Genomic DNA, 17,597 nt, shown 5'->3' on the forward strand with positions numbered 1-17,597 from the left:
GCAGCTCTTTTTTAAAGAATATCTTATTAGCAGCTGCTTATCTAATCAATGTCCCAAAGGTACCCAGCACTCTCCCTGCCCCGGCCTGCCTGCTGGCCTCCCTCCTCCTGGAGGACCATATGGGAGCACTGACCTGATGAGCAGGCAGTTGGAGATCTAGTGGGTAATTAATGCTGACCAAGGGCTCTCAGGCAGAGAGTGTCCCCAGAGCAAGCAGCCCTAGATTGCGAAGGTCAGCTTTGAGACACACACAGCAGCATGGACATGCATGAATTTTCTCTGATATAAAGGGTAGCCTGTTTACTGCTCAACAGCAAACAGTTCAGCCTTGAGCTAACAGCCACAAATAAGAGACACACAGAAACACTCATTGGATGTCTAATAACAATTCAAAATTGGGTGGTTTGAGCCCTGAATGCTGATTGGCTAACAGTCGTATCAGACTGTATACCACAGGTATGACAAAACATTTATTTTTACTGCTCTAATTACATTGGTAACCAGTTTATAATAGCAATAAGGCACCTCTGGGGTTTGTGGTATATGGCCAATAAACCACAGCTAAGGGCTGTATCCAGGTACTCTGTGTTTCGTCGTACATAAGAACATCCCTTAGCCTTGGTATATTGGCCATATACCACACCCCCTCGTGCCTTATTGCTTAAGTATATACTCATATATAACCAATAGTGCAAGTGTCCTCTGATTGGTCATAATCAGTCAATAGCACATAAGAAGCCTAAACTCTTGTAATGATAGAAACGATCTAAGACCACAATCGCTATATTACTGTCAAGAATGGATCGAATTTGCTGCTAAACAAATAACAAGGTGATTATTTTCCCATTTACCCTGTTGGAATACATTGTCTTTTATCTGGGAAAGCCACACAGAGCTTGTTGAGATAGAGAGGATCCCTGGCCTTCCTCTTCAGGCCTGTCAGATCCTTTTTATTACAGAGCAACTCAGAGTGCCCTGGCTGGACAATGCATGAATGTTTAAATTGCCCAGAGTGTCCCATGGCATTATCATCAAGTGGCACATCTAAAGCAGGAGAAGGCAGACTAGTGTATGGTCTCTCATTCCCATTCCTCCCTCCCTCTCTACATGGCTCAGCTTGGACCCTGCCTGATTTCTCCCCCTCTGATGTGGTTGTGTTTCTAAGGGTCTCCCCTTTTAAAGGAGGAACATTCTCAAGAATATGGACTTATTGATTCCTTGATGACCTACCAGAGCCCATTGCTTTTCCCAATTCTATTATCTATTGACAACATTCATGAGGAGAGTACATGTTCGCAGATTGTATGATTTGGGTTTGTCTGTTGCTCTATTCCCCCATGTGTCACAATGGCCAGAGTGGTAGCAGAGCAGAAGTGGCTGACCAGTCCTATGTACATAATGTAGTTTGTGTACAGGGATTGGGCCGTGCCAAGACCCTGACATCAAAAGAACCCCAGTGGCCCACAAGTTATCCTGTTTGCATGACCGAGCCCCAGGGAGATGGCCGTGTTTGATAGCTGTTCATTAAAAATGAACGTTGTGAGACAGACTGAGAACACGTCCTGCGCCCAGGGGGAGCCCAGAAGACCAGCACAGAGCTCTCTGAGACACGGAGAGGAGAGGCACCATGGGTACAGGCTAAAAAAACATGAACAAACACTGGCTTTATCAATGTTGTACTGTACGCCATTCAATTAAACCATGTTCTAATTCTGTCTCTCCTTTTGATGCTTATGTGATAAGATTATAGGCCTGTCATTCTGTTCACCTTTATTTACAACTGAAAAAGTCAGCAATTAAATCAACTGAATGCACATTATCGATGTATACATAGGACTCTATGTATCCTTTTGGTATATAATGCATCAATTTAAAATAACTTTCATTGCCAAATATACATGAATGGTTTGCTCCATAAACATGATAACATTGATTTAATTCTAATTGGTAGCACACTGTTTAATTTATACTATGTATAAACATATTTTCTGTTACACTGTACATGTTATTAACAGTCCAGAAGGCAGATATTTTTAAATATCAATATTTACATTCATGCATCCAAGGTTATTTCCCTCAATGTACAGTATTAGTGACGTATCTTCAGTTTCTGGGTACATTACCGGTAAGATATGCTAATTCCTATGCATTTCACAATGCAAGGTCTGTGTTTACAAAATTCAACAGTAATGGAACATTTTCAGAGATACTGCCAGCCATACATGTATTGTGCTCTCTCTCACGCACACAACACGCACTAATATACAAATTAACTGCACCTATGCCAACACGCAGCGTAATAATTGAGTGATGCTTTAAATCAACTGTGGACTGTTTATTGCAGAAGGATGTTGGGGATGCCTGCGAGTGTGAGTGCACTGAGTCACATGTCCCTTTTTGAGGCCATCCTCTCTGCAACTTGATATCCAGATTAGCCTCTGTTTGGAATCCCGTCCTCCACCAATCAGCATGTCAGTCCTGGGATCATGTGCACTGTTTCTATAGTGATGGGTTCTCTCCTTGCTGGGAGGTGGAACAATTAAGACTGTAAAAATCACATCAGAACACGGCAAAGGGCTTCCCATTGTCCCCCACTATCTCCCCCTGACTGTCTAACCAGTGAGATGTGACAGCACAAAATGTAATACCATGTTAGTCTTGTGAGAAAGAATTGAGGGGTAGAATAAGCTGCTAAAAGCACGGTCAGAAAACAAACATTCACAAACTCGCATCACAGAAATCCCCATCATATTCGCTGAAGTCGCAGGGGAACACAGAAAGGCATATCAAACAGCAAGAGATGAACAATTGAGCGCCAAAACTCTTTGCAGATGTGTTTTCTGCATCAGTGTCTGTAGCAAATTAAAAGTGGGCTTGAAGCGTCAGACCATTAAAATGAATGATATGATTACTAAATAATTAATCTAAAAAGAAAACATTTCAAATCATTAAACTGACTGAATTAAACAATAATAACATACATAAGCAGACAAATTAATGAATAAATACAGCAAATAAATAAATGAACAAATTAGATAAGTAGATCAAGTTTGTCCTCAGGCTGTTCTCAGTTGTGTTGTTGGTATGGAACATAGGAACTGACTTGATCTTGTTGTTTTACTTCCCACTTGGTATGACCTGTAAATGTGTGTTTTAATTGCATAGTCATATGAGCACTATACATCTCAAACCACAGCAAGAACCTGCAACTGTGCCAGTATAATACAAATTCTGCTTTGATAAATTAAAAAGAAAAACGGTCAGATGAGAATAGATGAGACAGCCCGACCGTAGAAAAGAATGTTGCATTTTCCATAAAAACTGCGTGCACATTTTGTTCTTGATCTGGTCCTCCGCAACCTCCTATCCCATCGCAGTGCTTCAGTGTCTGTTCCTACATCGAAGTTGTCTGTAAGAAGTGTGGAGCTGTGTAGGTTGACAGATTAGCAGTCAACCATTCCCCTGTCAATGACACTTCTTGTCGACAATCTGGTGTAGAACTTCTCAATTCACTTTTTTACTCATTCTCTGAATCCACTTCCATGTTTAGTTTTTTTCTCTCTCTGGTTCTCGCTATTCTCCTTTATCTGGACGTTGTCTTTCATCCAGGCAACATGCTAGGAGAGAAGGAAAGGCGTTTATGCATTTTTAACAGGTCAACCCCCTGTTGCGTTCTAGGTAATAGGAGTTTTGGGTAGGATAGGGTGGGTAGTGGGGATGATGGCGATGTGACTTCCTCTTTCTGTCAGTGGACAGTCTACACCACAGTGTTGTTGGGGCCCATGGCCTTCTTTTTGCGTACACTCATGGCATACTCCCCACGACTTGTCCCGTTCTCCTCTTTCCGTAGTGGTTTCCTGCAAACAGACACAACTTATGTCAGGACAGTAAAGGGGCTTTAGTCAATTTCAGGAAAAACATCAATCATTCTACTAAAGCCTGTGTCTGTTCACCTACGGAGAGATTGGATTCCATAGGCTATTGTGTTTGGACGCACTGGTCAGCCATGTTCTCTAATAAGCTGAACATTAAAAGGTCACATTACTCTCAGAGCCATGAAAGGAAAGACAAGATACAAATCAAACAGAAGAGTTGGATGTGGCATTTAGACACACTCTCCATTGATGGTGGCGAGCCACATTCGGGATAAAAACAAGCCGAAGCACATGATCCTCCATTGTAATTGCTCTGTGAAAAGCAGTATCCTTCAATGCAAGACCTTCTCATGCATCCCTCAGTGCTTTTGTGGTTATTATATTTGTCCAGTGTACTGTGTCTTTTGTGCCGACCCCTTCAGCTGCTCTCCTCTGTCCAGGCTTATGTAACCCAGAGACAGATCTGAATACAGTCAGTACAGTCATTATCCCACTCAATACTGTACATAGCCTTCAGTGGCACAGGGGACCCTTAAGCTACATCTCAGGTCAGTGTCTCCATCCCTCTCTTCTTAAAGCCACAGCTGGCTAGTCTTACCTGACAGACAGTCATTCTCAGTTTAATCCACAAATGCTATGTCCACAACAAACCTTTTTTATTTTTGCATTTATGTATTGTATATTGTTTTTTTGTGGTATGGTTTTTATATTTCAGCCCTTGGGCTTCCAACTGCACCTGCACACAGTATTAAAAAAAAAAAAAAAAAAAAAAGATGTATTGTTGTTTATCACTTACTTCCGTTGGTGCAAATAAACTAAACAAATCATCAACCACAAATGCTCTGTCTTCTTGTAAAAAGAGCATGTTTAATCTCCATGGTTAATGTCCTGTGTTAATGTCTCTGAACCCATTCTCTCTTTCCAGTCTTAACTTAGAAACACTTAACTTGGAGTCACTCATTAGTATAACTGAATAGTCACTAATGAGTACTCAGTAGCTTCCTTACTAGCTTCCTGTCTGGGGGTGACCGTTGGCTCCCTAAATCTCAGGCAAGGTTACCCATCACACGAGACAGTGATAGTGACTCAGTGCACTTCCTGTGCTTTCTGTAAATGTGTGCTGTAGTGCCGGACGGTGGTGGTGGTGATGGCTAGACAGACGCCAGCCCTGCTGATAAACAGATGCTGTGTTCTCCCTCTGGGACAACCTGCCTGGGAGAGGAAACTTCTGGGTCCAAGTGTACCAATGCATCCTGCTGGGACATGATGTGCTACTGCTGGGGTGTATGTGTGCGCGTGCATGTGTTCGTGATTGGAGGTAGCTAGGGGAGATGGGATACACCAGACTTCCCCACTGCAGTCTCCACAGACCACTAAAAGAGGTGTTTTAACATTCTCAAAAGGCACTGACCTAGTCTCTAGTCAATGATCAATGTTTTTCTAGGAAGGCCACCATAGAGGGCAGGGTGTTTGGACCTCACAGCGACCTCTCCCCAGGCCGTCAATAATAGATGTCATGCTGTTGACACGTGGCAGGTGGCTACACAACACTTCACAGGTCAGATTCATATTTCATATCAAAGCTGTGCAATCGCAGCACACTTCCGTTTGAAGTTTGGGGAAGGGATAATGTTGAGGTTGGGACATGTGTTGAGCTGTGTACAGTTATTCTCATCCCATCAGGATATTAGAGGAACCGTCTACTGTTCACCCCTCACATAGTGGTTTTCACTTTCACTGTTTTGAAAGTTGTTGTGGTAATTAAATATCATAAAACCATAATAGATAACCTACTATGTAATATATTTATTACAGATACAGTATATTTAGCTTCCTCATTAAATCTTTCCATAACTGAACGGTTATGGTGGATTTACCCTGAACACAAACTGTCCTGATTTGTCCTCCTTGTTGGACAGAAATCCCTGAGGAGCAAGTAGTTGAGAAAAACCAGAACAGATTCATTAGTATGTTATCTTGTTTTGTTGTGGTGTTTAGACTCCCTGCATTGCTGCCAGCATGGACTGCAGCATCATGTCTGCGGTTTGGATAGCACAGCACTGTCACACAGCATGGCTGAATCTTCCTCTCTCTGCTCACTAACAGCAGCTCCCCTGACGCTACAAACCTAATTGAATTGAATGGAATGGGTTTCGTCCAACCTCATTCGCTCTGGCAGATGACTGGCGGAATAAGATTATGAGACAAAAAAAAAAAGGGACGGCCGGGGCTTACAGAGATCGCTCCTCTAGTGTCTGTGCTGCTGGGGCCTTGGCCAAACTCCAGCTGATTTTCATTGGGAAAGCCCTGACCACTGAAGGGCCCGGAAGGGCTATATATAACAGGCTCTGCTTTTCTCACTGACAAACCCACTATCACATTGTTATTGACAAAGACATCCAATTACTGCGGTTTCCCAGCTTTGGTAGACAACATCCGTATCTGTTCCTGTATCTTTCATCTCTCTGGCTGTTTCTCTCTCACACTCAATCAGAGAGGATGCATGATTATAGTGCCAATGACAATTTTCAAATCAATATTTTCTATTTCTAATTTCCTCAGTTTCCTCAGACTGATTTTTCATTGGCTCAGGACTAATGAGTGTTCAATGTGGGCAATCAGACTGGACCCTAGAGAGTTTCTCCCTCCTCACTCAGTCAGAGGGGATGGAGGCTTGGTGTTTCACAGATTCTGCAGTCACAGAGCCCACTTCCATCAGAGCTTCAGGACACGACCTGCTTGCATGTATAAAAGATGTGGCCTGCGACTGAATGACTGCGCAAATGAATTCATAAATAATGACTTGGGTTTGAGGCTACAGCGGCCCATATTGCAACAACACTTTCCTGCCATCGCTGCATTAAAAAAGGTGCCCCTTGGCGACAGAGGGGGCTGGAAAATTGCCATAATGAATTCCTGAGCCAACCGCCTATTAGTTCCACTGCCTGACCTTGCCTGTTTGTCGTTTGAGAAAAGTAGAAATATAATTCTGAGGAAAGACATATGTAGCATCCACTCTTTACAGCTTTATAATTAACAATTTCGATGTATTCAAATAATGTGCAGAAACGTATCTACAGCTGTGTCTGTATGCATTTCTTCACGCACATTCATGTTCTTTAGTAACACTGTGTCTGTTAGCATGTGTTTATGTGTGTTTATCATGTGTGACTGTGTCCAGCACCTTGCACAGTATATGTGTGTGTTTATGTGTCTGAACGAGTGTTTCTGGGTGCCTGTGTGACACACTGTGCTGCCTGAATATCAGACAGGGAATTGGGTCTTGGTTGTGCTGCAGGCTAAAACCCCACATGGCCTTTCCTTTGATGAACTAATCGAAACAGTACACATCTTCTCTACGGCGAGAGGGACAGGGGTCATGGGCTTTCTCCGGTAAGCCATCTTGCCTTTACTTTCACAAACATTCAGCTGGTAGTCTAAAAAGCTCTGTACAATTACACAATTGAGAAATCAGCCCACTCCGAGAAATAGAACCCGCCAGAACAGCTCATAGGCTCCTGCTCCTATCTCCTGTTTCTGTAGCGTGAGGCAACTTGATGTACAAGTACATCCCCTAGACAGGACGCTAGTCTATCCACTCTTACCTTACCCCCAATCTATCTCCTTAATGCTTAACGTCAAGTTAACAAACAGATCACTGACCATTTTGAATCCCATCGACCTTCTCCGCTATGCAATCTGGTTTCCGAGCTGGTCAAGGGTGCACCTCAGCCACAATCAAGGTCCTAAATGATATCATAACCGTCATCGATAAGAGACAGTACTGTGCAGCTGTATTCATCGACCTGGTCAAGGCTTTTGACTCTGTCAATCACCACATTCTTATCGGCAGACTCAACAGCCTTGGTTTCTCAAATGACAACCTCGCCTGGTTCACCAACTACTTCTCAGTCAGAGTTCAGTGTGTCAAATCGGTGAGTCTCTGATCCACCTCTACGCAGACGACACCATTCTGTATACTTCTGGCTCTTCTTTGGACACTGTGTTAACTAACCTCCAGAAGAGCTTCAATGCCAAACAACTCTCCTTCTGTGTCCTCCAACTGCTCTTAAATGCAAGTAAAACTAAATGCATGTTCTTCAACCGATCGCTGCCCACACCTGCCCGCCCGTCCAGCATCACTACTCTGGACGGTTCTGACTCAAAATATGTGGACAAGTACAAATACCTAGTTGTCTGGTTAGATTGTAAACTCTCCTTCCAAACTCACATTAAGCATCTCCAATCCAAAATTAAATCTAGAATCGGCTTCCTATTTCGCATCAAAGCATCCTTCATTCATGCTGCCAAACATACCCTCGTAAAACTGACTATCCTACCGATCCTTGACTTCAGCGAGGTCATTTACAAAATAGCCTCCAACACTCTACTCAGCAAATTGGATACAGTCTATCACAGTGCCATCCGTTTTGTCACCAAAGCCCCATATACTACCCCCCACTGTGACCTGTATGCTCTCGTTGGCTGGCCCTCGCTTCATATTCATCGCCAAACCCACTGGCTCCAGGTCATCGATAAGTCTTTGCTAGGTAAAGCCCCACCTTATCTCAGCTCACTGGTCACCATAGCATTACCCACCTGTAGCACGTGCTCCAGAAGGTATATTTCACTGGTCACCCCCAAAGCCAATTCCTTGGCCAATACTTTTTTGTGTATTCTGAATGGATGTAGGCTATAAGAATGTCACCACAGTCTCTTCCATGCCAATCGCATTGACAGCTAACCAACATACCTCTTTATGGCCTTGTAGCAGATGATCATGGCTGAAAGGAGAAAAACAGCTGAGGCACAGCCCACTGTCCCAAGCACTAAGATCTCCATCCACCACGGTCTCAACAGGGGCAGAGGGGACTCAACTACTGGGAGGGAAGAGAAGTGAGGAGGACAGGGGGTAGAGAGAGAGGGGGATGGACAAAGGGAGAAAAAGACACAGTAGTTTCATTTTTCAAACATCATTAGCATTCTAACAGCATCAGCACTTGGCCGCTTATCGAGATTAGGTTATCATGCAAACTGCTTTAGCCTAGATACTGTGTTTGTTCTATGTATTACATCATAACTGCTTCATAGACAGCCATTATAGCTTAAGATAGCATGATGAAAGCTCATCATTAATGCAGCCCAACTACTGTCCATGTTGTAAATCAACTTGCTAAATAAAAATGTATTGATTCTCAGAAACCTTGTATTACTATACCATTACGTGTGGAAGACACATTTCAGTTGAATGCATTCAGTTATTACACCATTATTACACCACACCATTACACCATAAAGCTCTGGATCTGATTTGCTTCCTAAATCTGGGTAGCAGGGTGGTGCTCACCTGTTCTATGGTTCAATGCTCAGAGATATCTAACCCTGCTCCATGAATCATTTAAAATGCAGTCAGTCTTTATTACAAGAGCACTCCGTGTCCAAATGGATTTCACCTGCAGGAGCACCATGTTCTGGTCACATTATGTCTGACTGAGGGTAGAACCATGTACAAGAAGACATGCCAGGGACATTGTATTACACTCAGTGCAGCTTAGCAACTTACAGTATCAAGAGTGTTCTCTCTCTCTCCATGGAGACCGATTTGAACTATGTGGCACTGACAATACTGCTCATTTTGACAGGAGGGAGGTTTCCAGCAATACGCATGTCTCATTCTGTCAGAGAGGGGATATATTTTATTATATCTAAGTATGAATGTGGCTGTATTCTGGATATAATAATCTAGATCAGGGATTGGCAATTTGATTTACATTTGTAGGAACTCAGTCACTCTCAACTTACTATTGAGAGTTAGAATACAAAAGGTGCAATTTTGATATTTGGTAGTGCATCAGCAGATTCTCTCTTGTTATGTCAGTCACTGACAGTCACTCAATTAACCCATGTCAGCTAACATTTCTTATATTGGTAAGTTAGTTTAGCCAGCTATCTAAAATTGTAGTATTCATAGTCAAATTACTGAGCGGGGGGCCCCCATTGATTTTGTTAGTCACTCTCACTCAGATATCATATTAAGAACGGCAAACATTTCTCCCCACTTTATGGCAAAATGTTTAGGATTGCAGGAAATTAACTCTAAAACATATATTTTCTCTCTCTGCTGTCAAGAGGGCGGCTACTAAAATGTTTTGTTCACACAATTTCACTTAGGGCCCCCAAAAGGTCAGGGCTGGCTTTGACTGCATGTGTGGGTATGGATGTGGGTACACAGACCCGCAATCCACTGCGGCCGCTCATGATGAGTTCAGATTTTTTGTGGCCCCCATCTCCATCAAAGTTGCCCATCTCTGATCTAGGTTTACCTACCATCCAGTAACAGAGAGAAATGCAATAATCACATACCCAGGTATTTGGAGTATAGTTATGTTGTGAACGAGAGGGAGGAATTGACTCCATGGTAACACATAACCCTTAGTAATGCTGTGGAATATTCCAACACTGCATATTTATCCAGAGCAAATGACAAGGCACGTTTCTCCCCAGTACACCACGTCATGAGTCACTATGAATGTAAAATCTCCTCTGAGCCCAACTTCGGTTTTGATCCTACATTTTGTCAACGGCTGTAAGATTTAATTCAGTCAAGGGTAAGGATCTACTTCTACTTGTGATAAACCTCTCTCCTTTGAAAGGTCTTCTGATCCATTTTTAGAGCACAGACTCTTACTCAACACTGACAATTTCCCTTATTTGAGACTTTTTGTAGATACAGTCTCTCATTGTCCCACTTTCATGCATACTTCATGCATATTCATGTATTATTTTGGAACCTCTGAAAACTCCAATCGGCTCCCTTATGCATCTGGCACATACCAAAACAAACAGATTTTATAGCAGCAATGATTACAGTTAAATCATTTACGCCTCTCATTTATTCAGAAAACTCTCACTAAGGCCAGATGATACATGTTTTGCCTCCTTCCCAATACATAAACAACATAAATAAGTGCCTCCCTCCCAATACATAAACAACATAAATAAGTTCCTCCCTCCCAATACATAAACAACATAAATAAGTGCCTCCCTCCCAATACATAAACAACATAAATAAGTTCCTCCCTCCCAATACATAAACAACATAAATAAGTTCCTCCCTCCCAATACATAAACAACATAAATAAGTGCCTCCCTCCCAATACATAAACAACATAAATAAGTGCCTCCCTCCCAATACATAAACAACATAAATAAGTTCCTCCCTCCCAATACATAAACAACATAAATAAGTGCCTCCCTGCCAATACATAAACAACATAAATAAGTGCCTCCCTCCCAATACATAAACAACATAAATAAGTTCCTCCCTCCCAATACATAAACAACATAAATAAGTGCCTCCCTCCCAATACATAAACAACATAAATAAGTTCCTCCCTCCCAATACATAAACAACATAAATAAGTGCCTCCCTCCCAATACATAAACAACATAAATAAGTGCCTCCCTCCCAATACATAAACAACATAAATAAGTGCCTCCCTCCCAATACATAAACAACATAAATAAGTGCCTCCCTCCCAATACATAAACAACATAAATAAGTGCCTCCCTCCCAATACATAAACAACATAAATAAGTGCCTCCCTCCCAATACATAAACAACATAAATAAGTGCCTCCCTCCCAATACATAAACAACATAAATAAGTGCCTCCCTCCCAATACATAAACAACATAAATAAGTGCCTCCCTCCCAATACATAAACAACATAAATAAGTGCCTCCTCCCAATACATAAACAACATAAATAAGTGCCTCCCTCCCAATACATAAACAACATAAATAAGTGCCTCCCTCCCAATACATAAACAACATAAATAAGTTCCTCCCTCCCAATACATAAACAACATAAATAAGTTCCTCCCTCCCAATACATAAACAACATAAATAAGTGCCTCCCTCCCAATACATAAACAACATAAATAAGTGCCTCCCTCCCAATACATAAACAACATAAATAAGTGCCTCCCTCCCAATACATAAACAACATAAATAAGTGCCTCCCTCCCAATACATAAACAACATAAATAAGTGCCTCCCTCCCAATACATAAACAACATAAATAAGTGCCTCCCTCCCAATACATAAACAACATAAATAAGTGCCTCCCTCCCAATACATAAACAACATAAATAAGTGCCTCCTTCCTAACCTACCATAGGCTATTATAAAAAGCTGCTATTTTCAAAATGTACTCTAAAAATGAATACTTCTTTTGCTGGGGCCAAGAGTTTTTTCTTCGCAGTTGTAATGGTTCTGTTCTTGTCAAACCGCATAACAAACACAGAACGACATGCTGCAATGTACAGTCAGAGAATCTCATAAAATGATTCTGAGAATCTTCCATGCAGAGGCCTTGACAGCAGTCACACACACAGAGGTCTATAACCAAAGAAATAGAACAACATACATACAAACCGTAGATAACTCTCTAGATTCAGAAAAAGGGAATTACAATATGTTGAGAAGATACACAACCAAATCTAGACTGTAGACCAAGTTTGCAGAAAACACCCAGTGGAAGAGTCCTGCATTCATGGTGGACATTGTGGACTCATAAATCAACAGGTAGCAGATAGGTCAGGTAAGTTAGAGACACAGTGGTCAATGAAAGCCCTATGTATATATTCATAGATGCCTCACGTGGTGATGCAGGATGAAAAGAGGCTGAGTTGAGTTGACCAAATCTGAGTTGACCAAACAGAGGAAATCATTTAAGCTGATTGAACCCTTTCCACTGCTGTCTGTTTAGCATTTGTTGAAAGAGTGCTCCTCCTTACTCTCAGCATGAAGTCTTCTGGCTGACTGATTTTTAACAGTCTCAGTTTTGACCTGGGATGACTGCACCAGCAATGCCTGTCCCATATTTCATAGCTTCTCATTACAGTATTCATGACAACATACAAATCATATCAACTGTCATATTAACAAACTATCCTCCTTTCCACCATCGCAATGTCATACACTGATTCATATAGTTAATACAACTACTTTGTCAATGACAGGAATGTCACAGTTTCAGATTGGATACATATCTCATCATTAATTAAGCACTGAAGTATGTTGAAGGAGACATGGAGACTAGTATGGAAAGAAAACTGCGTGACAACAGACACACGCATGCAAGCACACCCAGTGCCCCCGGCTCGATGGGACTGCCGTGATAGTTCATTAGTCCCCTTCTCTGTATCAAACCCCTAATTGAATTAACTCATCTGCTTTTTAAATCAGGGGGTCCCTCCAGGGGAAAACCAACCACTGAGCCTGGCAGCCCAGCAGGCAGAGATTTCACATGAAACTAGGAACTCCCCAAGGTCAAGCTAAGCATAAATTAGCCCTTTGTTCAGCTGTCAACATTCTGCCGGCTCTATCACGCACTCGTAGTCTTCTCATAAAAGCCTTTCTACATCACACACAACACACTCTTCCACTACCTAGTTTTAAATTCTCCTCCCCCTAAGCCCCTGGCTCTTTTCTGAGAGGAGACATACTTTATTCCACTATTGATGCTCTGGTATAAGGCCACTGTACTGCAAAGTGCTAGCAAGACATTTAAAGTGAAACGGTTTAGGTAGATACAGGCACTGGTAATGAGACAGTTGTGAGTGAAACAGGTGACAGTGAGACAGGAGAGTGAGACAGCAGAGGCTGGTTGATGTGGTGTGAGCAGGAGTGTTGAGCCTTACCTGTGGCCAACAGTAGCCGTGGGGGAGGTGGGGGAGGAGGCGGGGGAGGAAGGGGAGGGTAGCTTCTACACTGACATGCCAGCTGGCAGTGTTCGCTCACTTTCTCAGTTACAGTCTGCGAGCATGACCTCTGGAGTTCACCCTTATGGACAGAGACAGAGAGAGACAGACAGAGAGAGCGAGAGAGAGACAGACAGAGACAGAGAGAGAGCGAGACAGAAAAGAGAGAAATAGTTTGACTATTCATTATGCATTCAAAATTAACTTTCATTTTCCACCCCCAAAAGGCATATTTCAGAATAAATCAGCTTTTTTATCAGTAAAAAAGGAGCGCGAGATGAGAGCTTAGAATGTTAATATACTGTAGCATAGCCTACCTGCTGCAATATTCCCCGAGTACTTGTATCAGTGTATATAATGACCTGGACCATTAGTGCTTGGGCATCAGCAAACTAGATCATCATGGTTTGTGGTTTGGAAACAATAGTGCCCAAGATCCTATCCCTCTACTATATTGCTTCCCCAGAAGCTGCATTCATAGATATAAAGGATGGTATCATGTCTACGGCTGCAACCCTCTCCCTCAGAGAAACCACCCACCAACAGAGTGGGTAGCAGGCTGCCCCTGAGGAGTGTGTGTGGGTGGACTTGGAAACTCGAGCAAATCATATTACACATGAACCCTGGCAACATCCCGCGCCTGCATAGCGGCTCACTGCTCTCTGTAGGCAGTATCACGGGCCAGGGGTTAGAATACTCATCCTCAACATAATATTCCAGATGGGAATCTATAGCTCACTCTGTGCTACTTTCCAGGAGTCTGTCGTGTTCTGCCTGCCTGTGTGTGTGTGTGTGTGTGTGTGTGTGTGTGTGTGTGTGTGTGTGTGTGTGTGCATGCGTTCCAATCACCAATAGCCTACTTCACATGAAAACATTGCAACAATTGACTGGGGATTACAGCTGCTTACCACTAAAAACGTATCATAGTTGATGCAATAGTGTGAGGGTGCAGAAAGGAACCAGGCACCTCAATAAACATGGCATTGTGTGTTTAAAAATGTATATAATTGATATTACGTTAAAAAAATATTTGTTTAAAGGTGACAAGCAGTTCACTCAACCAGGATCAATAGCCAGTATTATCAAAAACACAGTACAGCTCCACTTAGTGTAATAACTCGCCATGTGTAAAATGACAAGAGCGTGTCGGCGCGCACGAACACCATACCTACCTGGCATGAGAGTAAAACCAACGAGAGAATGCAATGACCGAAGAGAAGAGGCCAAAAACTTAAAGTAAATGGTATTAGATCTTGGACCAGCATTCCTCCTGCGCTCTTCTCGAAGACACTAGATAGTGTAGCGAGTAAACAAGCACGGTATGCATAGGATTTGACCGTTTGGGAAATTCTCATTCACCCTATCCAAGTCGGCGGCGATATCTGTGACTGGCGTCTCCAGAATTAGTTTATGCCATATTCATTTTGCTGTTGAATTTACGTTGTCGGTGGCATATGACTGACAAGGAACGCAGGTGACCAAGCAATCCCAATATATAAAGTTATTTCTCTGGGCACTCAAACGTACTCCGAATCACGGCGCTATAGTTCGATGTCCAGCGCTGCGAATCCAACCGACGCTCCCTTACTCCGTGTGATGTGAGAACCGTAGACCGGCCATAGGCTACCTTACATTCTTGCTTGTCAACATGCATGTGTGCAAATACTCAAGCCATCCGAAGTTGAAGCAAACGATGAAGAAATATCCTTACACTTATTGTCCAATACAACTCCCCAAAATAGCTGCAGCCCCTTTACACATTTCCTCAACTTATTTACTAAATATTACTTAAAGGCTATTTACAAATATGTGCAACTCTGGAGAGCAGAGCAAAGGGTTAAAACGATGCATCCCTCTGCCTAAAGACTATAGATTAGGCGGGGAGCCTCACCGTACCATCGCGCATCCAGTGGAGTGCCCTTCCTTCCAGCGCAGTCATATTTTACTGCAAGTAGGCTGTTCTCGAATCGCACGAACGGTAGGAAAAGTTCAACAGACAAGAGACGTTTACCGAGACATGTAGGTCGAAATGTCCAGTATGCAAGACGAATTATATGTTACTAAAATCGGTGACACTCCATTTAGTATGTGACATTATGTTAGGTTACATTATTTGACCCGTTTATTTACGTTCGATAAAACAGTAGGTTATTTAAACTAATCTTTAGCCTAACTTTAAACCCTAACCCAGCTAGTGTTAGCGACCTAACTAATGTTAGCATTAGCAACCTAGCCACCTAGCTAATGTTAGCCACAAACAAATTGAATTCATAACACATCATATGTATTGCAAATTCGTAACATATTGTACGGATTCAATCAAAATCAAATTGTATTGGTAACATGCTTTGTAAAGAACAGGTGTAGACTAACAGTGAAATGCTTACGGTCATTCCTAATAATGCAGAGAGAGAAAAAAGAGAAATAATAGATAAGTAATTACAGGAGGAATAAATACACATGGAGTAATGGTAACTAGGCTATATATGGCAGGGTACCAGTACCAAGTCGATTTATAGGGATACGAGGTAATTGAGGTAGATATGTACATATGGTAGGGATAAAGTGATGAGGCAACCTGGACAGATAATGTAATAAACAGTAGCAGCAGCATATGTGATGAGTCAAAAGAGGGTCAATGTCTGGGCAGCTATTTGGGTGACTATTTAGCAGTCTTATGGCTTGGGGGTAGAAGCTGTTCGTTGTCCTGTAGGTGCACCGGTATCACTTTTTTTCCACCTTTATTTAACCAGGTAGGCTAGTTGAGAACAAGTTCTCATTTACAACTGCGACCTGGCCAAGATAAAGCAAAGCAGTGCAACACAAACAACAACACAGATTTACACAAGGTTAAACAAACATACAGTCAATGATACAATAGAATAAGTCTATATACAGTGCGTGCAAATTAGGTAGGATAAGAGAGGTAAGGCAATAAATAGGCCATAGTGGTGAAATAATTACAATATAGCAATTAAACACTGGAGTGATACATGTGCAGAAGATGAGTGTGGAAGTAGAGATACTGGGGTGCAAAGGAGGAAAATAACAGTATGGGGATGAGGTAGTTGGATGGGCTATTTACAAATGGGCTATGTACAGGTACAGTGATCTGTGAGCTGCTCTGACACCTGGTGCTTAAAGTTAGTGAGGGAGACATGAGTCTCCAGCTTCAGTGATTTTTGCAGTTTGTTCCAGTCATTGGCAGCAGAGAACTGGAAGGAAAGGCGGCCAAAGTAGGAATTGGCTTTGGGGGAAATATACCTGCTGGAGCGCGTGCTATGGGTGGGTGCTGCTATGGTGACCAGTGAGCTGAGATTAGGCGGGGCTTTACCTAGCAAAGACTTATAGATGACCTGGAGCCAGTGGGTTTGGCGATGAATATGAAGCGAGGGCCAGCCAACGAGAGCATACAGGTCACAGTGGGGGGTAGTATATGGGGCTTTGGTGACAAAACGGATGGCACTGTGATAGACTGTATCCAATTTGCTGAGTAGAGTGTTGGAGGCTATTTTGTAAATGACCTCGCTGAAGTCAAGGATCGGTAGGATAGTCAGTTTTACGAGGGTATGTTTGGCAGCATGAGTGAAGGGTGCTTTGTTGCGAAATAGGAAGCCGATTCTAGATTTAATTTTGGATTGGATATGCTTAATGTGAGTCTGGAAGGAGAGTTTACAGTCTAACCAGACACCTAGGTATTTGTAGTTGTCCACATATTTTGAGTCAGAACCGTCCAGAGTAGTGATGCTGGATGGGCGGGCAGGTGTGGGCAGCGATCGGTTGAAGAGCATGCATTTAGTTTTACTTGCATTTAAGAGCAGTTGGAGGCCACGGAAGGAGAGTTGTATGGCATTGAAGCTCATCTGGAGGTTAGTTAACACAGTGTCCAAAGAAGGACCAGAAGTATACAGAATGGTGTCGTCTGCGTAGAGGTGGATCAGAGAATCACCAGCAGC

General features: G+C 42.5%; 1 protein-coding gene across 3 annotated transcripts; it reads right to left on the reverse strand.

The window, feature by feature from the left end:
• Positions 1-1,749: 1,749 nt before the first annotated feature.
• LOC112256739 (proline-rich membrane anchor 1-like) lies at positions 1,750-15,814 on the reverse strand. Of its 3 annotated transcripts, none has more exons than XM_024430197.1 (4): positions 15,538-15,814; positions 13,582-13,723; positions 8,629-8,755; positions 1,750-3,857 (listed from the first exon to the last, which is right to left on the reverse strand). In XM_024430197.1, the coding sequence occupies exons 1-4, from the start codon at positions 15,538-15,540 to the stop codon at positions 3,758-3,760; spliced, it is 372 nt and encodes a 123-aa protein (XP_024285965.1). In that variant the 5' UTR covers positions 15,541-15,814; the 3' UTR covers positions 1,750-3,757. The 3 variants fall into 3 exon arrangements, with proteins under 3 accessions (XP_024285965.1, XP_024285964.1, XP_024285963.1); XM_024430196.1 differs by having other exon boundaries at positions 8,629-8,752; positions 14,814-15,814; XM_024430195.1 differs by having other exon boundaries at positions 14,814-15,814.
• Positions 15,815-17,597: the final 1,783 nt, after the last annotated feature.

This window comes from Oncorhynchus tshawytscha, linkage group LG08 (genome assembly GCF_018296145.1).
Source record: "Oncorhynchus tshawytscha isolate Ot180627B linkage group LG08, Otsh_v2.0, whole genome shotgun sequence".
Lineage (NCBI taxonomy): Eukaryota > Metazoa > Chordata > Actinopteri > Salmoniformes > Salmonidae > Oncorhynchus > Oncorhynchus tshawytscha.